At 43.7% G+C, this 21,163-nt stretch overlaps 1 protein-coding gene across 1 annotated transcript in view; it reads right to left on the bottom strand.

Annotated features, from left to right (window-relative positions):
• Nucleotides 1-21,163, bottom strand: part of GAS6 (growth arrest specific 6) — a 78,975-nt gene that overhangs the window by 24,147 nt on the left and 33,665 nt on the right. Inside the window, exons 7-12 of the mRNA XM_050922003.1 lie at nt 16,450-16,575; nt 15,210-15,331; nt 13,685-13,803; nt 13,080-13,269; nt 3,255-3,419; nt 1,324-1,492 (exon numbers count right to left, since the gene is read on the bottom strand). Of these exons, the coding sequence (XP_050777960.1) occupies nt 1,324-1,492; nt 3,255-3,419; nt 13,080-13,269; nt 13,685-13,803; nt 15,210-15,331; nt 16,450-16,575 (891 nt within the window). The remainder of the gene's footprint in view (nt 1-1,323; nt 1,493-3,254; nt 3,420-13,079; nt 13,270-13,684; nt 13,804-15,209; nt 15,332-16,449; nt 16,576-21,163) is intronic.

Here is a 21,163-nt window from a genome sequence, read left to right as displayed (position 1 = left end):
TGGGCCCAGGTTCCCCCCAAACCTCCCAACTCCTCAGACACAGGAGAAGTTGACCCAGACTGTGGGGAAGATCACTGAGGTGAGCAAATCTGCCAATAAGCGCAGGACCCACCAAGGTAGAAGAGGAACTTTGTCACAATTGGTATAAGTTGTGTATACATAGCTGTGGCGGGGCAGCAACTCAGTGGCGTGGCACCTCCTGCTGGTTGTCCTGGTAATTCGCTCTTCCAGCCAGCGTGCCCTCTGCAGGCCGGTGGGGTCTCGCCTGTTGCTGGCCCGTGTCCCTCCTGGACCCTGGTGCCCTTCTACGTCAAGGTTCTGCCCCCAGCAGTAACCCACAATATAGGTCTCCCTTCCCAGGGGAACCCCCAATCCTCTAGCCCCACCTTGCCTCAGTGCCTACTGTCAGTCACCATCTAGCTCCTGCTCACTGGGGCGGACTGCAGTCTATAAACCACTCATCATTGGCAAGGGGGGTTGGACCAGCTGCCTCTGCCTATCTCTGGGCTGCCCTCTGCAACCGCAGTACCTTTTCTGGCCTTCAGCAAGGCCCGCAGCCTGGGGGCTTTCCAGACCAGAGCTCCCCAGCTCCTCTGGCCTTTCCCCAGCCCTGCTCCAGTCTAGGTACCCTGCTCAGCTCCCAGAAGCCAGGTCCCTCCCTCTCAAAAGGCTAGAGAGAGAGAGAGAGAGTGTCTTCAACCTTCTGGCCCACCACCCTCCTATAAGGGCCAGCTGGGCCCAGATTGCACTGGCTACAGATGGGGCTGCTTTCCCAACCAGTCCAGCTTTTCCCCCGCCACAACCCTCTCACAGGGCTGGTTTAAGGCCTTCAGGGCAGGAGCAGGGTAACAACCCCACTACAATAGCCTAAGTCATAAATCTAATAAACAAGAAACTGTCAGAGTAATGTGTAAGAGAAGTCAGAGTTACAACAGCAGAGGAGAAGGGTACATACACATCAGAGATAAATGCATTGTAAAAGCTACACAGAGGAAACCTAATCAGAGTTGCCAATATGTTGGGTTCTAGCCAGCATTATTAGATCTTCCTTTTCATTAATCCCAAATTCAGCTTCTCACTACAGCTGCTAGGTTTCTTAATTAGGAAAGAGCTAATTAACCTGCTTTATTTTTTCAGTACACATGATGATTTTTCCCTACCCATGTACATCATTTCAGAGCATATGCATATGTCTTTAAAAACAAACAAAGGCTTACCTGACAAGTCAGGAATACACACATTTTTACACAACCGTTATGTATTCAAATAGAATAGAAGTAAGTATGGACAGCATACTATGACAATGATAAAAAAAGCACTTACTATAATTGAAATTAAATACAGCAAAACCACTGCCAGGATAGAAGGATCCTCGTCCTGCCACTGAGAAGCACTGCATCTTGTCATTCAGCTTTATTGTTTCTTGGATAGTAGTATCTTCACCATTCAACCAGTTCCATCCCCGCATACAACCATCCAGCCGAGGGTTTATCTTGTAAGACAGAGACATAATCTTACCTTGAGTTGCTATTCTGTGTCAAACAGAGAGAGGACTATGGGCACAGAGGGTTCTACAAGATCAAACTATATAATGGTGTGGGGAAAATAATCTCACCACATTTACCAACATGCAGCCACAGCAAAACAGACTTGGGCCTCAATCCTGCAAGGATATCCATACAGGCAGACCTCTGTGCCATACGCACCGATGCTGTGGGTGCTCCAGGGCTGTTCAGCAGGAGGTTCTAGGGGGAGGAGGCGGAGTGAGGGCAAGGTGGATATGGAACAGGGATGGAGCTAGGATGGGAAGAGGCTGAGTAGGAGTGGGACCTTGGGGAAAGGGGTGGAGTGGATCCTGGGATGGAGTCAGGGGTCGAGCACAGCCAGGAAAATTAGAAAGTCAGTGCCTATGCTCTGTGCCCATGCAGACCTCCACTGAAGTCTGTAAAGCTCCACTGGGGAGCAGGGGTATGGCTCATGCAGGGACTAAATTTGCCTTTGTAACTGTGTTACCCACTTCTACATGCTGCATATTAGTGCCACTTATTTCTAAGAATCCCCTAGAGATTAGCCATGTATAAATCCATGTGAAACTCCTTACAAACAGAGGGCATTTATATGTAACAGATTATAACACATTTCACCATAAAAAGCTCACATCACATGTGTTGAACATAATGAGAAATAACCAAGTGGTATGTACTGTGACCAGAGACAGATGTAAAAGACCTATGGCTAAGAGCCAGAAGTTGGGTGCACACACACACACACACACACACACACACACACACACCTTTAATTCCAGCTCTTATTTATATTTTAAACTCTAGCATTAAAATGTGAGAAAGCAAGTAGACCAAAGGCTCCCTTGAAGCTGCTAGATTAGTAACAGCATCCACACTCAGACAGAGAGAAAGTAAAGTGTCAGATATAGAATAAAAGCCCAGGGGTGTCTGGCTCCCAGGCCCATGTTTAGACTACACCTTTAGGTGAAACACATTCAGAGTGGCAATCACCCTGAGCGACTTATCATGGGGAGGAGACACCTCCTTAGGTTGCTACATTTCCAGTCTTGAGGCTACAGGGTTGTCACCTTATTTAAAAAGGAATAAAACCCAGCTCCATTGTTCAAGGTGGAAAGTCAGTCAAAAGAGAAGTAGAACAGCAGCAATTTGAATAACAACTCATATAAACCTTCTGGCACTGTTGGCTTACATGGGAATTCTGGCTACATTAATTTAACAGCTTCCAAAATAGTCCCAAGTCTCAATCAAACACATCCAAGGAGCGTCTTGACTTTCATTCCTATAAAAGTATCTATCTTAATTAGAAAAAACGGGAATTGGTTTCTTAGCTGTAACTGACTTTCATGAAGATGGAGCATAGGGGACAAAAGAACCTCAAAACAAAAACAAAAACCACATACAAGCCACTAAAAAGCCTTTTATAGGGTGAGAAACCGCCCGTGCTACAGTGCCTGAGGCTCACTACTAAAAATAGATGCTAAAAAGTTAGCAGAAATAAAAGTTTGGCATGATACATATTTCAACATTAAGCACTCTGCTGGTGTATGGAAGGAAAGCTCCTCCCCTCAAAAATATACTGGGCCTGATTTGCGTCTCACTTAGCCTGCTGTAAATCAGTACTTACTCCATTGGGGTCTATAAAGGTAGCCTGTTGTAAGTGAAGCTACAAAAGTCAGGCCCACTACACTCTGTGTACCAACATGACTGAATATTAAGAGCAGTACTCACGGGCTGAATAAGATCTTTACTTTTAAAAGGAATGCCTCCTACTGTTAAGTTCAGCTGATACAGTCCTTTGTCCAAAGTAAACAGATCTCCTGCAACAGCTATTTTCATAACTGCATCCTTGTTGACCTTTATAAACAAACTTCTCTCCAGTTCTTCAACAGAGATCTAAAGAAATAAAATTGTAAATAAGAATATTCAGAGATAGAGAGGTTTAGTATCTGCAAAGTCACAAAGTACAGACACAATTAATGAAATCCTCAAGCTAAGAAAATATTTATTGTGCCGAGCCCATTTCATTAACTTTTTACAATCTATTTTACTTTTTTTAATTTAAAAACACAAAAACACTTGATAACTTGTGCTGTCATAACAGTAGACCCTATCCACCTGTTTTATAATAAATAGAAGAAAACCCACATTTGTTTCAAGTTGAAATCAACATTGCAAAAGGCAGAGAACACAGTCTATAATATGAGTGGATTAATCATTTAATGTTTATACAGTGTTTTGGAGACATAACACTAACTGTAACAACAAGTTATTTATTATCCTTCTCCTATTACAGTCAGATGAAAAGAAAAGCTGAAAGGACAGATAAGGGAGGGTTCTTATTGGATCTGCAATTAATGAATAACACAGATACTTTCAGGTCAGAAATGGGTCCCATCTTGGAGCAGTGACAGCTTAATAAAGAACAAAAGAAGAAAGGTTTCATATCTGAGAGAGTATTTAAAAAGTTGTATATTTATACAGTGCTTTTCATTCCAAAAGGATACCAAGGAGCTTTACAAACTATGGCTCTGATCCTCCAATGACATATCTCCAGGAAGATCCCTATGTCCATGCAAAACCCAACTGACTTCAGTGGGATGCCAGGTTGGCACAAGGATTTGCCTGCATGCATCTCACTGCAGAATTAGGGCCCACATACATAAGTTACAATTGAAATGCAGCCACCTTCAGAGAGAAAGGGAGGCAATCAGGCACAAAACTGACATGCAACACAGAACAAAAATGAGAGTTAGGGAAAACTGTGGCCAAGGAAACTAGGGCAAATGCTATTCCTTTGAGAAGTGGCATGCGATTTTTAACATCTACTCAGAACAAAAAGGACTTCAGTTATCTCACTTTAAATTCTCATCTAGATGTGTCTCTGACACATCCATACGCACACACTCCTCTTTCAGAAGGCTGAAGGGCTGAGTTGATCCTATTAGGATTTGAACCTGTGGTTCTGACAAATACAGGTGTGTCAAACTTAATGCTTAAGGGTATAATTTTCAGAATTGCCTAAGGGCTAGATTCACAAAGAAACGTAGGTGCACAACTGCCATTTTAGGAGCCTAAGACTCAACATTTAAGCACCAGTTAGATCCTCAAAACTCCTGCTGACCTGCCACCTAATCCTGGAGATACTTAAATTCCTTAGGTGCCCAAGATTCTCCCTGTAAAGTCACCATGGTGCCTAAGTTCCCACTGCTGGCATGCACAAAACTGCCTAAGCCGTGACACTGTTGAGCTGCTCAACACCGTCACTCATACCTAAACCCTGATGGGATTGTCAAACTCAGGATTCCCTGCCTACCTCTGTAACAGGCACCGATCCAGTAGGAGTTCTCAGAGTACACTTACTGGATTTGGCCTGGCAGAAGACAGCCGGGGCAACCATATCAGGAATTTTGGGGGCAGGATATTGTGTCAGAATACCCAGAAGGCCAGTGGTTAGGCCAATCATCTAGGATGTGGGCGACCCATTTTCAAATTCCCACTTGATTTGGAGCAAGGGACTTGAACCCAGGTTGAGTACCCTAATCATCAATATTGTTTGTAAAAAGGTAGTATCTAGAAGACCCAGGCATGGTACGAACACCGAACCGAAAGATGGTCCCTGCCCCAGACAAGAGACAACAGATGGAAACAAGAGAGATGAGGGCAGTACAAGGAAACAATAAGATAATGTTGATTGGCATGATAGGTTGTGGTATCAGCAGTGCACATGAGCATAATATTCATTGATTCCAAGGCCAGAATGGACCATCCTGATCACCTAGGCTGACCTCCTGTATGGCAAAGGCCCTAGAACTTCCACAAAATAATTCCTAGAGCAGATCTAGGACATCCAATCTGATTTAAAAATGATCGGTGATGGAGCATCCACCACGAACCTTGGTAAATTGTTCCAATGGTTAATTACTCTCACCATTAAAAATGTATGCCTTATTTCAAGTCTGAATTTGCCTAGCTTCATCTGCCCTTCTTAAAACTTTCCTTTCCTGTGATGCTTTGCTCATCAAGCTTTCTGTAGGCATCAGAGCAGAGAAGAGTTTTAAGGAAGTACATTTTAAGGAGAGGGGGTATTTTGGTGCACTATATATTTAATTTTTATGCAGAGTGGAACAGCTCCAAAAGGAGAGATTGAAAGAACCCCACCCAGAAACCCAATCGCCCTGTTGTTCAGACACTCACTTGTGACATGGGAGATGCAAATTCAAGCCCCTGCTTCAAATCAGGCAGAGCAGGGATCTGAAAACAGGTCTCCCACATCCCAGGTGAGTGCTGTAACCACTGTGCTATTGGCCGTAATGGCGGTGGGGAGGAGGGGCTAAATCTCATTTTCAAAAGTGATGCAGGCACTTAGGAACCTAAATCCCACTAGAGGTTGGCTCCTAAGTGCCTAAATCACTTCTGCAACTGGCATTTAGGCCTCTAATTCACATAGGCTCAGGTCTTCAAAGATGTTTATACAGCTAACTCCACTGAAGTCAGTGGAAGTTAGGTGTCTAAATACCTTTGAGGAACAGCATCTTAGGTACTTTTGAAAGTTTACTGATAGGACCTTTATTCCATCCCACCTTTTGCAGGGATTCCAGGAGCACTTGTGGAATGAGAGGTTAAAGACTTGATGCCAGACTTGTGGAGAGTAAAACAGCCTCCAGTGCTAGTGTGGACATGCAGGGCCTCCATAATGATGGCCTTAATCCAGCCATTTGCTAGACTGAGACCTGGCAGATCTTGGGGTCAGGGAAGCTTCTTTGGCAGCGAAGCTGATAAACCCAGACCCAGGGTAGAATACAGAGGGGGAATGCCATGGAGTCCTTACACAGACTTTTCCATGCAGTGGCAAGATCTAAAGTCTAAGCAGTTTCCAACTTGCAGTTGCTGGCACTCCTGTTTTCCATGTTTCTCCCTCCTGTTGGATATCTATGTTCTGGATTACTATTATACATCTGTGGAAAAACTAACTTGCATTGCACCTCAATTTGTTATTTTTTCCCCATATTTCTAGTAGCTCCAGGTTCCTTGGCATTCACGTTCCTCACTGGTTATTACAAATCTACCAGTTTAGTATTACTTGCAAATTTCATTTCAGATACTGTTTGCCCCCACTTCCAGGTCTGTAACAGAGATATTAGTAATACCAGACACCACAGTGATCCCTGCAGGTCCCACTACACCCCTTTGCACAGCTTAATATACTACTCTTTATTCACTATTCTCAGGTCCTGCAGCCAGTTTCCAATCTATATGCTAGCATTCATATTCAAGCCATTTTGAATTGATTTGCTGAGTAGGAGTTTGTGATATTTTACGAAATGTATAACTAAAATCCAAATGCATTATGTAACAACTAGTGCATGCTCTTCGGTCACTAATCTGTCTACCTCTATATTAAAAAGGGAGCAATAAGATTTGCCTACCCAACTTGTTCTTTGCACAGGTAAATGCCAATTACTAAAGGAGATATTCAAAACCTTCACGACTGGCGTTTCACATAAATGAATTGGGGGTACTTTTATGAGCTTTAGATTCAAATTTTTGATGATAAATCTGGTGATTAGGGTGCCAGCCCAGAATTCTAGAGAAATAGGTTCAATTCTTTGCCACAGACTTCCTGTTGGACCATGAGTAGGTCAGTCCCGTAGTCCCACCTTGCCTTGGTTTCCAATCTGTAAAACAGGGTTAATAGTATTCCCCTATTCTCATGGGGTGTTGTGAGAGTAAACACTTTAAAGATTGTGTAGTATTCGGATTCTAAAGTAGTAGGGCTACATAAGTACCTTAGACAGAGTTAACCTGTTCATGGTTCAGTTATGCATTTACCCTGTAGTTCCTACTGAAATCAATGAAGAAATCTGCCTAATACTTGGAGGCACAATATGTCCCTTGGCGATTTTTTCTCTTAGATATTTGAGCATTTCACTAGGAATTGAGGTTGGATCTTCCAGATGAATGGTTTCAGGATAATCTCACAATCCTTTTTATTTTTTTAAAATGGTGGCATATTTGCTTTTTTTCCAAACCCTCCAGTATTTCCCTTAGTTCTTCATGACTTTTCAATATAAAATTGTCAGCAGTTTTGTACATCTATTGGCTAATCCCTTTAACACATCCTAGGATGTATGTCACCCAGGACCACTGATTTGTACACATTCAAACTGGCTAATATCTACTTTACACAGTCATTGTAAACATTTACCTAACAGCCCCACCCACCATGGCCACAGAGGATCCTATCTGCAGTAGAACCATAGTAACTCTTCTGGGTAGGGCAGGGAGACGCATAGGTGCTGGAACCAGGAGTGTGGGAGGTGCTGCCACATCTCCTGGCTTGAAGGGATTTCCATTATGTCCAGAATTTACAGTTTGGTTCAATAGCTTTCAGCACCACCACTATACAAATTGTTCCAGTATTCCTGGGTGATAGGGTCAAGGTCTGTGGCCACTACTGAGGCCTGGTCTACACTACGCGTTTAAACAGATTTTAGCAGCGTTAAACCGATTTAACGCTGTACCCGTCCACACTACGAGGCCCTTTATATCGATATAAAGGGCCCTTTATATCGGTTTCTGTACTCCTCCCCAATGAGAGGAGTAGCGCTAAAACCGGTATTACCATATCGGATTAGGGTTAGTGTGGCCGCAAATTGACGGTATTGGCCTCCGGGCGGTATCCCACAGTGCACCACCGTGACCGCTCTGGACAGCAATCTCAGCTCGGATGCAGTGGCCAGGTAAACAGGAAAAGCCCCGCGAAATTTTGATTTTCATTTCCTGTTTGCCCAGCGTGGAGCTCTGATCAGCACGGGTGGCAATGCAGTCCCAAATCCAAAAAGAGCTCCAGCATGGACCATACAGGAGATACTGAATCTGATTGCTGTATGGGGAGACAAATCTGTTCTATCAAAGCTCCGTTACAGAAGACGAAATGCCAGAGCGTTTGAAAAAAAAAATCTACAGGCTACACAGTGCTGCGTGACAAGCGTAACGGGAAGCCAGAGACTCAAACGGACGCTCATGGAGGGAGGGACGGGGTACTGAGGACTCCAGCTATCCCACAGTCCCCAGCAGTCTCCGAAAAGTATTTGCATTCTTGGGTGAGCTCCCAATGCCTGTAGGTTCAAACACATTGTCCGGCGTGGTTCAGAGAATAGCTCATCAATTTACCCACCCCCCCCCACGTGAAAGAAAAGGGAAAGAAATCATTTCTTCTTTCAATGTCACCCTATGTCTTCTGAATGCTGCTGGTAGACGCGATGCTGCAGCAGTGAAGAGCAGTATCCGCTCCTCTCCCCTCTCTGGTGGCAGACGGTGCAGTAGGACTGGTAACCGTCCTTCTTATCAACCCGTGAGTGTTCCTGGCTGGCTTTAGGTGAGGCTGGCCGGGGGCGCCTGGGTGAAAATAGGAATGACTCCCGGTCATTCCCAGTAGATGGTACAGAACGGCTGGTAACCGTCTTCATCATAGCAACTGGGGGCTGAGCTTCAATCAGCCCCCTCCCTTTCATGTGAAAAGAAAAGATTCTGTACTGCCTGGACTGTCATAGCAGTGGGATGCTGGGCTCCTCTCCCCTACACTGCTTAACGTCCTGCCTGGACTATCATAGCACCGGGAGGCTGCCTCCCCCTCATTTTATCTCACTAACAAGTCACTGTTTCTTATTCCTGCATTCTTTATTACTTCATGACACAAATGGGGGGGGGACACTGCCACGGTAGCCCAGGAAGGTTGGGGGAGAAGGGAAGCAACGGGTGGGGTTGTTGCAGGGGCACCCCCGTGAATGGCATGTAGCTCATCATTTCTGCGGGATCTGACACAGACCAGCTGTACTCTCTGATACACTGCTTCTCTACTACATTTGCCCCATATTCTAGGCAGGACTGACTATTTTTAGAAACCATAAAGGAGGGATTGACTCGGGGAGTCATTCCCAGTTTTGCTTTTGCGCCCCCGGCCGATCTCAGCCAGGGGCATCCATGATAGCAGCAGACAGCACAGAAGGACAGATAACTGTCATCTCATTGCCAAATTACACTGGCAGCAGATGGTACAGAACGACTGGTAACCATCTCTGCTATCATGCAAAAGCAAATGAATGCTGCTATGTGGCGCTGGAGTATCATCTCTGTCCGCGGCATCCAGTACACATACGGTGACTGTCAAAAAAAAAAAAAAAAAAGGTGAACGGGCTCCATGGTTGCCGTGCTATGGCTTCTGCCAGGGCAATCCAGGGAAAAAGGGCGCGAAATGATTGTCTGCTGTTGCTTTCCCGGAGGAAGGAAGGAATGACGACATTTACCCAGAACCACCCGCGACAATGATTTTTGCCCCATCAGCCACTGGGATCTCAACCCAGAATTCTAAGGGGCGGGGGAGACTGCGGGAACTATGGGATAGCTATGGAATAGCTACCCACAGTGCAACGCTCCAGAAATCGACGCTAGCCTCGGACCATGGACGCACACCGCCGAATTAATGTGCTTAGTGTGGCCGCGTGCACTCGACTTTATACAATCTGTTTTATAAAACCGGTTTATGTAAAATCGGAATAATCCCGTAGTGTAGACGTACCCTGAGACCTGAGCCTACAGTGCCCTATTGTATGTGTCAGGAGTATGATTGTCTCAGTCTATTTTCCAAAGGACTAGCGTACAAGTATGCACAAAAAAAGTCACCACAGTATTTTGCACCAGTTAGCACCCTTACTGGCAGTACAGACACTCCCTGACTTATGCAAGAGTCCCGTTCCAGAATGCCTTGCATAACTTGAATTTTGCTTTAGTCAGGAATGTATACCCAAACATTATGCAAAAAAAACACCAACCAAAAAACTTTCTATCTTACGGAACTTTTTCCGTAACTGCGGATTTGTGTAAGTCGGGTTTGCGTAACCTGAGGAATGTCCATAACCTCATTGAGAGCCTAGGAAAGGAGGCTGAACTATCCTCTTACCCATAGAGATGGCCTCTCCATGAGAGGATTGCATAGCACTAAGGAAAAAATTGCTGTACCCATGCCCATGTTGTGCTTCCTCTAAGGATAGAGAACTGCAAGCTCCAGGGCTGCCAATACAAGATCTTTTATAAGTAGTAAACTCTCATTAAAAGATTTTTTTTATATTTTATTTTTTTTAAAAACCCTACCCAGCCACCCATGGTTATTAAAAAGCCTGTGGAAACTTTTAAAAGAGAAGAACTGCTAATGCCAGCGCCCTTCACAGATTCCAATTTAGGCAATCACATTCTGCCCACCTAACATCCCTCCCCACCTTGCAGTTTCAATGGATGTGGTGTTCCTGGCATCTGGCCCTAAAATGTGCCTGGACTCAATAAATACTGGCTGCATTCCACCACAAAGGTGAAATGCCACTCCTACCTACCGGGAGTGCTGTAAGAGTTAATTAGCTAATGGCTGTAACATGCATTGAGATCTTTAGATGGCAAATGCTAATTGTGAAGTGCTCCTATTAAACATCACCACAAAGGAAAGGAGGTTTGCTTTGTAATTGGATGGTCCATTCATACACCCAGTCACCCTGTCTGTTCTTTACTAGAAAGTGAGCACACAGGCTCGAACAGACTAAAAGGCACTGAGGTGGGTTAGAAATAGAGCTAGGCAAATTTTTTGGATAAATATTTTATTCACCAAAAGATGCAGTTTGAGTCAGTAAAAAACTATTTGCAAATTTGTGTTGTTTTCAACCTATTGCTTCAGTCAAACCTAATAATAATTATAAATCAGCAGTCTGTCTCTCTTTCTGGCCCAACCATTATTTAATTCTTTTAAACAAAAAGTGGAACAGCTTCAAAAGGAGAGAGAGAGAGAGCCCCACACCAAAAGAGCTTAGACCTAGTACTCAGAAACCTCACTAAAGTTCAAGTCCTTGCTCCAATGACTATTCAGTTATACATCATGGAACAGGTTCAACAGCAGACATTGAGAGTTCCTTGCCCTAGAATACTCCATAGCCCAACGGCTAAGGAACTCTTCTGGAGAGGTGGGGAAGCCAAGTTCAAATCTCTTCTCCCCATTAGGCAAAGGTGAACCTAAGTCTCCCACATCGCAGGTGAGTGCCCAAAGGTTACATAAGAACAAAACACTCTGTTTGATCCAAACTGAAATATTTGTCGATTTCTTTGATGTGCCATATATTTTTTTTGAATTTATAGTTCTAGTTCAAACCAAATCGACGTTTTTCCCCAATTTTTCAGAACTGACAGTGAACCAAAAAAATCAGCTCTTCATCCAGCTCTAGTTAGAAAGCCAAAAAATAAGCTACGTTGACAACTGTTTAACCTTCAGCCCTAACAATCAGCAGTGCATTTTGGTGATTTTTTTTAAACTGATTTTTCCCAATGCTTGTAACAAACATTAAAAACAGCACACAATGCCCATTTTTCTTTGAATTGCAAAAACAAACAGAGGGGTGCATGTATTCTCTGCCACCACAAATTCACGTGCCACTTTATTTTGTATCGTGCGTAAATAACTTCCTTGGTTTAAAACACCAGTTCTTAACATTTGTCTATCCTTCCATATATTTTTAGCATATCGTTGCCAAAGTAAGAGCATCTACCAAGGCAGGTTCTGTAGAACTTTTGGCCTAACAATCTTGACAAAATCTTAACATCTATACAAGAGGAAACTATCCTCCAAGAGGTAGAATATTAACTTGTCTCTGATCATACTGCTTGTTTATAAACTGTTCTCTGTCCCTTTGTCTGCTGAAGAGGAAATAGTAAGACTATTATTATCAGTATTACACTACCACTTGGAGACTCCAGTGAGGATTGAGATCCCACTGGGCTAGGCACTGTACAAACTCAGGGCTTGATTTTGCACTCACTGAAGCCCATGGCAAAGCACCCAGTGACTTTAATGATATTGGATAAATGCCTTAGGGTATGGCTACACTGCAATTAAGACACCTGTGGCTGGCCCATGTGGAAGGGTCCCATATATATATATTATATATATATATATATATATATATATATATATATATATATATATATATGTTTTATTTAGGTTTCATAAACGTAAAATAAGGATTTTGTGGGCGAAGAAGACATGTAGGGTTTTAAGCAGTAGGGGAAGAAAGGACTGTTGGTGCTGGGACCCAGGGGCAAAGATGGAAAATAAGGGGAAGGAAAGTAAAAAGGGGAAAGGATTTGGGAAGGGTGAGAGAAGCAGGATGGCCAGGGAGCATGAAGATGGACTGCTGAAGCGCTGCAGTGGTAAGAGGGATGGGATGCAAGGAAGCCAGCAACCAAGGGGAATGAGAAAATAAGGGTAAAAAAAAATCCAAAGTACAAGTTTCAGAGCTGAGTGAAAGATGAAGTCAAGAGGCAGTGCTGCAAAGGCTCCTCCCAGCAGCTATTCACCATGTGGAAAGATAGAGGGGAGACCCCTGGGCAGGCGTCTCTATAGCTGGTGGAACATTTGGCAGGACATTTGAGATGGAATTTGGAGAACAGATTTTAGAAGCAGCCCAAGAATCAAACAATGTGACAGTAATATCCATGAAACAAGCAGTTTATACTCACTGTTTGCCACATGCCATGGTTGATAACTGGCCCACTACTGGTCACACGGCCTATTCCATTGTACTTCAACTGCAATTCTAACCGTCCGTTGCGCAAAGCTAAGACTATCCATGTGCTGTCTTGATGGCCTCCAGCAAAGAAAAGGACACCTTCAGGATCAAAGGTTCTAAAGTCGAATTCAGCCACAAGTCTGACCACATGGGTGTCAAGAAACAAATTAGTTATGCAGAATTCAAAAAACCACTGTGCGCTTTCCATACAGAGAGCATCAGTTCAGACAGTTAAGAACCAAGTATTAAAAAGGATTAGCTTTTAACTCATTTCTAAAAGACTAAACTAGGTGGAGGATATATTATGAAAATAGTAGTAGAGAACACACTGTCACATTTCAGAGATTATCAAATTCTCTGGAGCAAGGACTCCCCTCTTGGTAACTTGTCTGTACGGTGCTTCGTACAGTAGGGGTCTGATCCTTGATCAGGGTTCCCAGGTGTACCATAATACATACAAACAAATAATAATTTTAGTTTCAAGTGGTTTTTTAATTCCATACATGTACTGAAGTGACACACAACATTCAGCTGCAGTTCTAAAAGCACTCTCACCTTGTGGGCTGTTTCCTTTTAAAGCGTAGTCTGATAATAGGTGTACCACTGAACATTCTCCCCAGATACAGAGATTTAACACTTTTCGCAACAGCAAAAGACACACAAGGTATAATATCCTATAATCGAAACATTTGTAGACTAATTATTTGCTCATACATTAACGAAAGAAGATGACAATCAAATGAAATTTCCTTTCCTATTTTCAAATCTCAAAACACATGACATGGATACAGTTGATCAATTATTACATAACAACTGTTGATAAGCTCTAAGACTACAGTACTGTAATTTTAGTAATGAGTTCATTTCCCCCTGCTTCCCGACAGCATATTTTTCTATAGCAAAAATAATTAAATTTACACATTAAAGAACAATTTCCATTGTAATCCACATCCTCAGAAAGAAGTCCACTATAAAAAACTTGCTAATGGATGCCTTTGCATTCACGCAAAGTATCAGAGACTCCTGCCTGCCTCAGCCAAAGGGAAAAATAAGAGATCGTGGCACACAACAAAAAGTGAAAGCACTACCCTGTAACTTGGGCCAAGCCATTAGATTTCTACACCGTCCTCAGTGATTCTAATTCAGAAATGCTTCTGCAGACAGCTGTAAATTACAGCTAAGCAGAGGACGCATGATGCTTCCACAGCCATCCACTTTGTGGAATGGGGCAACAGATGCTTAGCCAGTGGGATCCTAGGAAGATAAGTCTTGAATAAGCTATTCCCTCATCACTTTAACAAGACCCCTTTCCTAGCGGGGTGGAGCAGTCAGAACACCAGCGTCTTATGGCAGAGGTGGGCAAATTATGACCCGTGGGACCATCCTGCCCAGGCTTTGAGCCCCTGGCCCCTCCCCTGCTGTCTCTCCCTCCTCCACAGCCACGCCGCCACACAGCTGGCTCCAGCCAGGCGGCGCAGCTGCCCGTCCTGCCACTCCAAGTGGCACTTTAAGGGGACGGGAAGCAGGGAGCTGGATAAGGGGCAGGGGGTGGTCAGGGGACAAGGAGCAGGGGAGGTTAGATGGGTCAAGGGTTCTGAGGGGGACAGTCAGGGGAGAGGGAGCAGGGGGCGGTTGGATAGGCATGGGAGTCCCAGAGGAGCTGTCAGGGGACAAGGGTGTGGATAGGAGTCGTGGGACAGGGTGTGGGGGGGGGTTGGATAGAGGGTGGGGTCCCAGAGGGGTGGTTAGAGACAGAAGGTCCAGGAAGGGGGCGGTTAGGGTTGGATGGATCAGGGGTTCTGAGGGGGACAGTCAGGGGCGGGAAATGGGAGGGGGCGGATAAGGGGCAGAGGCCAGGCTGTTTGGGGAGGCACAGCCTTCCCTACCCGGCCCTCCATACAGCTTCGTAACCCCAATGTGGCCCTCGGGCCAAAAGGTTTGCCCACCCCTGTTTTATGGTATCTACTACCCAACTCAGGTAAACCTGGACAGCTGAACTCACCCCTCTGAGTTATTTCATCCAAGCATAATTATTTCAAAGCTTTTTGTTTTTCAGTTACCGAAATGAAAAAGAACATACCTCACAGGTGTTCATGTCCTGGGAAAGCTTAACTCTCCCTTTGCCATCACAGTGACAGGTGTAACTCCCTGGTGAATTGACACACGTTTGCTCACAGAGTTTCTCTTCACATTCATTCACATCTATACACCACCAGCGAAGAGAAAGGGGGGACAATGAAAAATACTAATGAATTCTTTAAGCAAATGGTCTACAAACCGTATATCATCTTTACTCTTCTACAGTGCCCTTAATTTGATGATCTTAAAGTGCTTAACACTCAGTAATTATCCCTCAATACCCCTCCAAGATAAAGAACAATTATCATCATCATCCCCATTTTACAGGTAAGGAATCTGATTTAAAATAAGTTCTGGCTGCCCAAAGTTACATAGCGAGTCATGGGAAGGCTGAGAACAGAACCCTAACTCCTGGTCTGACCTGGTCTCCTGATTCATAGCCCTGTGCGCTAACTGCTAGACAATGCTTCCTCATGAGGCCCATTCTGGTACTCTTGCGCTGAGTAGATCTTACTTGTTTTGATAGCCCAGCTGTGGTCAGCATGACTACTTGCATAATTGCTACTCAGTATAATGACAGCAAAATCGGGTCCTTAAACAGCAAGGAGCTGACAAGACTAATGAGATGTCTCCATTATTTTCTTTCCTCCTTTTGCGTCTTCTCATTCACTCCAGAGATCTTGGGCGGGGGGGGGGGGGGGGGGGGGAAGTTGTCACGTTTGTTGCCCAAGGATATATGTAGCTATTTAAAAAAAAAAAAGCCCTCACACTCTGTAAAGGCTCGTGTGAAATTAATATCCTTAAGCTACTCAGGCTTAAGGCGACACTGGTCCTGGAACACTTACAGAGCTGTACATGACGCTATTTACACAGGACTCCTAGCACAGCTAAATACTGAAAGATTTTTAAACAACAACAACTACTTTGTAGTGTTCTGCCACCACATATGGAGACAACACTATGAGCAGATTTGTCTGGATCCCAATCAGATCACTGCCTGTCAGTACAAGAAGTCTCAGTTAGTCTGTTTTTTATAGTCTTATTCAAGCCATCAACGATGACTGAAAACTTGACATAGTTGCTCACAGGAACTGAAAGGCAACCGACCTACAGTGGTTAAATGAACTAAAAAACAAAGGAAGATTAATAAAATGTACTGTACAATCCCACAGGGCTTTACATTGTCACAGAACTTCATAAATGTTACCATGGAGTTAATCCCATTATTTCCATGCACTTACCTAGACAAGACTTGCTTAAGTTATCATATCTGTAGCCTGTATCACACAGACATGCATACGAGCTTATTAAATTTTTACAACGAGCTTCTCCACAGATGCCTATTGATACTGTGCATTCATCTATGTCTGCAAAACAAAACAGTCAAACACACAGGGCTATTTCACATCAGTATCATTTCAATGTCTGCAAGTTTTGAGTACGGCAGAGGTCAATTTTCTTCTCAGTTATTTAGGTAATTGAGAAGTTTGCTAATATCCTTGAGAATTAGTCTACAGTGTTGGTCTGATAAATATTAAAGCTGTTCAGTGCCAGTAAGGAAGTGAGCACAGGATTCCCAAGAACAGCTGGTGGTTTCTCTTCAAGCCACTGGCAATCTTTGGAAGGGGAATGCAAAGTGAGCCAGAGGGAAAACACTGAGAAAATAGACCCAGTTGCCAAGTTTGACAGGGTTACAAACTGTGGAACAATAAAGAGCACACAGTCAGGAAGCAGAGGGTCAGTTTTATTTTTGGTGAAACAAATACAGATTTGAAATCCAAAATCAAAGAAATGTTATTTTAATAAACATAGGTCTCTCCTCTCCCCTGCTCTCTCTTTTTAACATACAGTTTCATAAAATGCATGTAATTTTTTAAAATTCTCAGCCTCTAACCATTTGTAATTCAATTTCAATTACTTTATAAAATCCCCACATCTTTCAAACACCCTCTCTCAAATTTCACCTAAAGCATATCATTTTAAATGTAAGATACCTGTGGCATGCATATAATTATTATTAAACATCTGTCTTTAATGGCAAGTTTTTTTGTTCTATTGTCATCATGTTGGACTAATAAACCTACACTAAACAGAACATTTTCTTATAGACAAAAGGCGAACTTCACAGCTGGAATAATGGGTACAACTCAAAGTCAATGTGTCCCTTTGCACTATTCTGAATTAGGCCCAAAGGAGTGCATGTCTATAATCTAATCACCAAATTAGGTATCAGATTAAGAGTATTGGGGGGTTCTGCTAAAGGGAGGCATACTCCCCTTAGGTCTAGATGGGGGAAAAAATAAGCCTCTTTTCAGCAGATGCTGCTTAATGTGAACAAAGTTGTAGTTTTAACATATGCTAGCAGGTCATGGTAAATACTAGGGCAGAGCTTATTATCTAGCTCGACCTGCTAATGTGTTAAAACTACAACTGCCTTGTGCACACTAAGATTTTACCTAAGCTGAGCTAAAATGTGATGATAACCCCCACCCCCCCACCAAAAATAATCACCTTTTCCCCCCTAGTGCAGGTACATCATTACTATAGGCACAAGCTTAGAAGAAAAGCTAAGAGAGGCAAAAAGAAAAAAAAGAAAAATATACATTCAGATACAATTGACACTACATATAAAACGTCAGCTGCTTCAGGGATAAATCTCCAGGCTATGAGTGTTTACATGCAATTTTCAAAGCAGGTTCTTCCCATTTATAACTATACTTTTGAGGACAAACCTTCAGCTGATATACATCAGCATAGCTCTATGCCAATTTACATCAGCTGAGGATCTTGTCTTGAAAAACCATCACTTATTTTTGCTTTTATGATCAGTTTCTCTTCCTGTCAGGAAAGGGGCACAATGTAACCACTTTGTGCATTGGAAATGGTTCAGGACAACTGCACTTGTATTCCCTCTCTGTTGTGTCTCGAAGTCACCCACTCTAGGCTCCTCAGCAGTCATCTCTACTGGGTAGATATCACGTCTCTCCCTCCTGACCAGGGTTTTTCCAGACTGCAGTTCCCTGCCTACAGTGTGATATCCCCAGCAAGCCAGACTGCATAAACAGGCCAGTGTTTGTGTTTTGCTTCCTCTTCAAAGGCTATGAACAGCTGAAATTGCCTGCAGTCACAAAGTATCACATAGCTCTTTATAAGCAAGCACCTTTATTCTCAAGGTGAAAGAATTCTAGACAAAACATATAAAAATCGAGTTCTTATACGCATGCAAGAAGCTTACCAAAAGTCATCTGTCAGTCTTATGGGGCCTCAGTAGCCCAAAGTCCTTACAAAAACCTTCCCAAGGATTGGGGGGCCCCCTTTGACAAACTCCTGTGTTTTCTGAATCAGAAAACAGCAAACATTCATGTCCCGGTGGGGGAGTGGGGTGATCCCCAAAGGTGTGTGCCCATGAGTGTGTTTCAACTCACGCTGTTTATCAAAAATCCTTCTTTGTCTGTTTGTCTCTGGAGAAACCAGTCTGAACTAGTATATGAGCATCTCCAGGTGGTGGTACTTCTCTAGAAGTAACAAAGAATCCTGTGGCACCTTATAGACTAACAGACATATTGGAGCATGAGCTTTCGTGGGTGAATACCCACTTCGTCGGATGCACCCATGAAAGCTCATGCTCCAATACGTCCGTTAGTCTATAAGGTGCCACAGGACTCTTTGCTGCTTTTACAGATCCAGACTAATACGGCTACCCCTCTGATACTTCTCTAGAAGTGATACAACCTTACTGAATTTGCCTAATCACCCCCTATTGTTCTTAGTTTCTGTAGGAGCTTTGGTCACCCTCCTGATGGAATTATATACGTAAACATAATACAGTGAGAGCTCCCAAAAATATTGCAGGAAATTTCCATTTCTTGTATTTATGTTGATACAGTTATTGTGGTTGATAAAGTTATTGTGCTTGAGCTTCCGCATATGCTTGGCTCTATTTTCTGCAGTGTGTGTGTGTGTGTGTGTGTGTGTGTAAACCAAAGGTTCTTATAAGCAGGGATGACTGAACCGTTATGAAATAAATTATGTGGCAGCACATTAAAAATTTGATACATAATTTGTCTTTTGAATGAGATAAATAGAGCTGAGGGCTTGGCCACTTGTGGTCACTTTGATCCCATGGCACAGCATGCAAAAGACAGACATTTGAAATCTGGATTAGTTAAATTCTGTGGACATAACATTCACCCTGTAGCTTCAACTGGACATGACATTCTGCTTCATTTTCTGTCCTAAACTGCTTTGTAACATTGCTGTCTGCCCTCACCAGGGCATTTCAACAACAGTTAATCTTAAATGAGATTATGCAAGAAAGGCTGTAAGATCCATTCTTTGCACTTTCACCTTCTGAATTTATTAGCTGCTGTACATACCCAGATTAAGAAAAAATTTTAAAAAATTAACAAACAAAAAAAAAAAAGGAAAAAAACAGGCTCACATATTGCAATGCAATGAGACTGGAAACAATCATAACAACTCTTCTTGCCAATCCTTCTTCCTCTCAGTGTTGTCAGGATGTGAGGGTTGATCAGCTGGACCAATTTAGTACTACTCAACCCACAAATCCTCTGTGAATCACTGCTATGTTACGATGTTGCAGAAAAGTTTGGTGTGACTACTGGCATGCCTAGACATGTATTCCAAACTTGCACTACTGAATAAAATCCTAATAGGCTGCAGCTACTTGGGGAAAAAAAATAAAAAAAAACCTAACTATTAAGAGTTTCTTTTGGCCTAACAATTAAAACACAACATTTGGTGTAAACCTACAGTATAATATGCAATGGTCACAACTCCTGGTTTCTTAGGACTTCGTCTCATATACTGCTGCTACCACCAAGTTTCTCACTTGGCAATTTTACCTTGGGACACCCCTCCCTCTGCTCCCTTCTTACAAGGGCCCTGTCCCCAGGAGCAGGAGAGTGGTCCCAATAGCTATAGCAGGTGTTCTCTGAAGGCCATTGCATAAATCCCCATTCACCACAGCTCCACTCATGACTGAATTAAACGACCTGTATTTTATTATTTACAATTCAAATCTGTGAATGAACTCCAGTACTGATCAGCTGGATCACTGTCCTTTTCCAGCCCTGGAAAGGACCATTTCACCCCCCCGTTTCCCCAATTCAGGCTCTCTCTTCATAAGCCACAAAGCCTGATGTTCTTCCAGTCTGGTCTTATCACCATCCATTCAGCAGCCCAGGCCTCTATCATCCCTGATGGGCCAGTCTCTGAAGAAACCATTCTTGACATCCTCAGCCAGCTCGGACCGAACTGCCTACAGCCAGCAAATCTCCACTCATTCCTCCAATGGTCCCCGACCCACTGCTGACTGTCAAACACATAGGTACCCACGGAGAAAAATTAGCAGGGTGTTCCGCACCCACTAGCAGCCAAGGTCCCCTGCCCTTCCCCCTCCACAAGTGCACCATGTCCCTGCTCCTCTCCTTCTCTCCCAGCGCTTCCTGATCACCACCACCACCCGCCACCTAACAGCTGTTTAGCAGCTTAAGACTTTCTGGGAGAGGGGGAGGAATGGGGACGTGGCGCACTCAGGGGAGGAGGTGGAGAAGAGGCAGGGCAGGGACTTGGGGAAAGGGAGTGGAATGGGAGCAGGAAGAGGGTCAGAAAAGGTGGGCTGGGGTGGGGACTTTGGGGAAGGAGTGGAATGGGGGTGGGGCGAGGGCAGGGAGAGGCGGGGCAGAGCTGGAGGGGGGGAAGGTGTCAAGCACCCACCAGGCATAGGGGAAGTCAATGCCTATGGTCGAACAAATATTCAAGGCTGGCTCCTAGCAACCCAGGGGACCCTCACAGAGTCCTTAGTGGTTTGAAACCTCTCTCATTTCCACCCACAGAGTTTACCTCCCACCTACCTTATATCCAAAATAATATGAACATAACACATACACTAATATTTTCCACAGTGATTGAGAACTGCTACTCATTGACTTT

This window comes from Gopherus flavomarginatus, chromosome 1 (genome assembly GCF_025201925.1).
Source record: "Gopherus flavomarginatus isolate rGopFla2 chromosome 1, rGopFla2.mat.asm, whole genome shotgun sequence".
Lineage (NCBI taxonomy): Eukaryota > Metazoa > Chordata > Testudines > Testudinidae > Gopherus > Gopherus flavomarginatus.
Note: the sequence above shows the minus strand (reverse complement) of the source record. Positions and strands in the feature narration are given on the sequence as shown.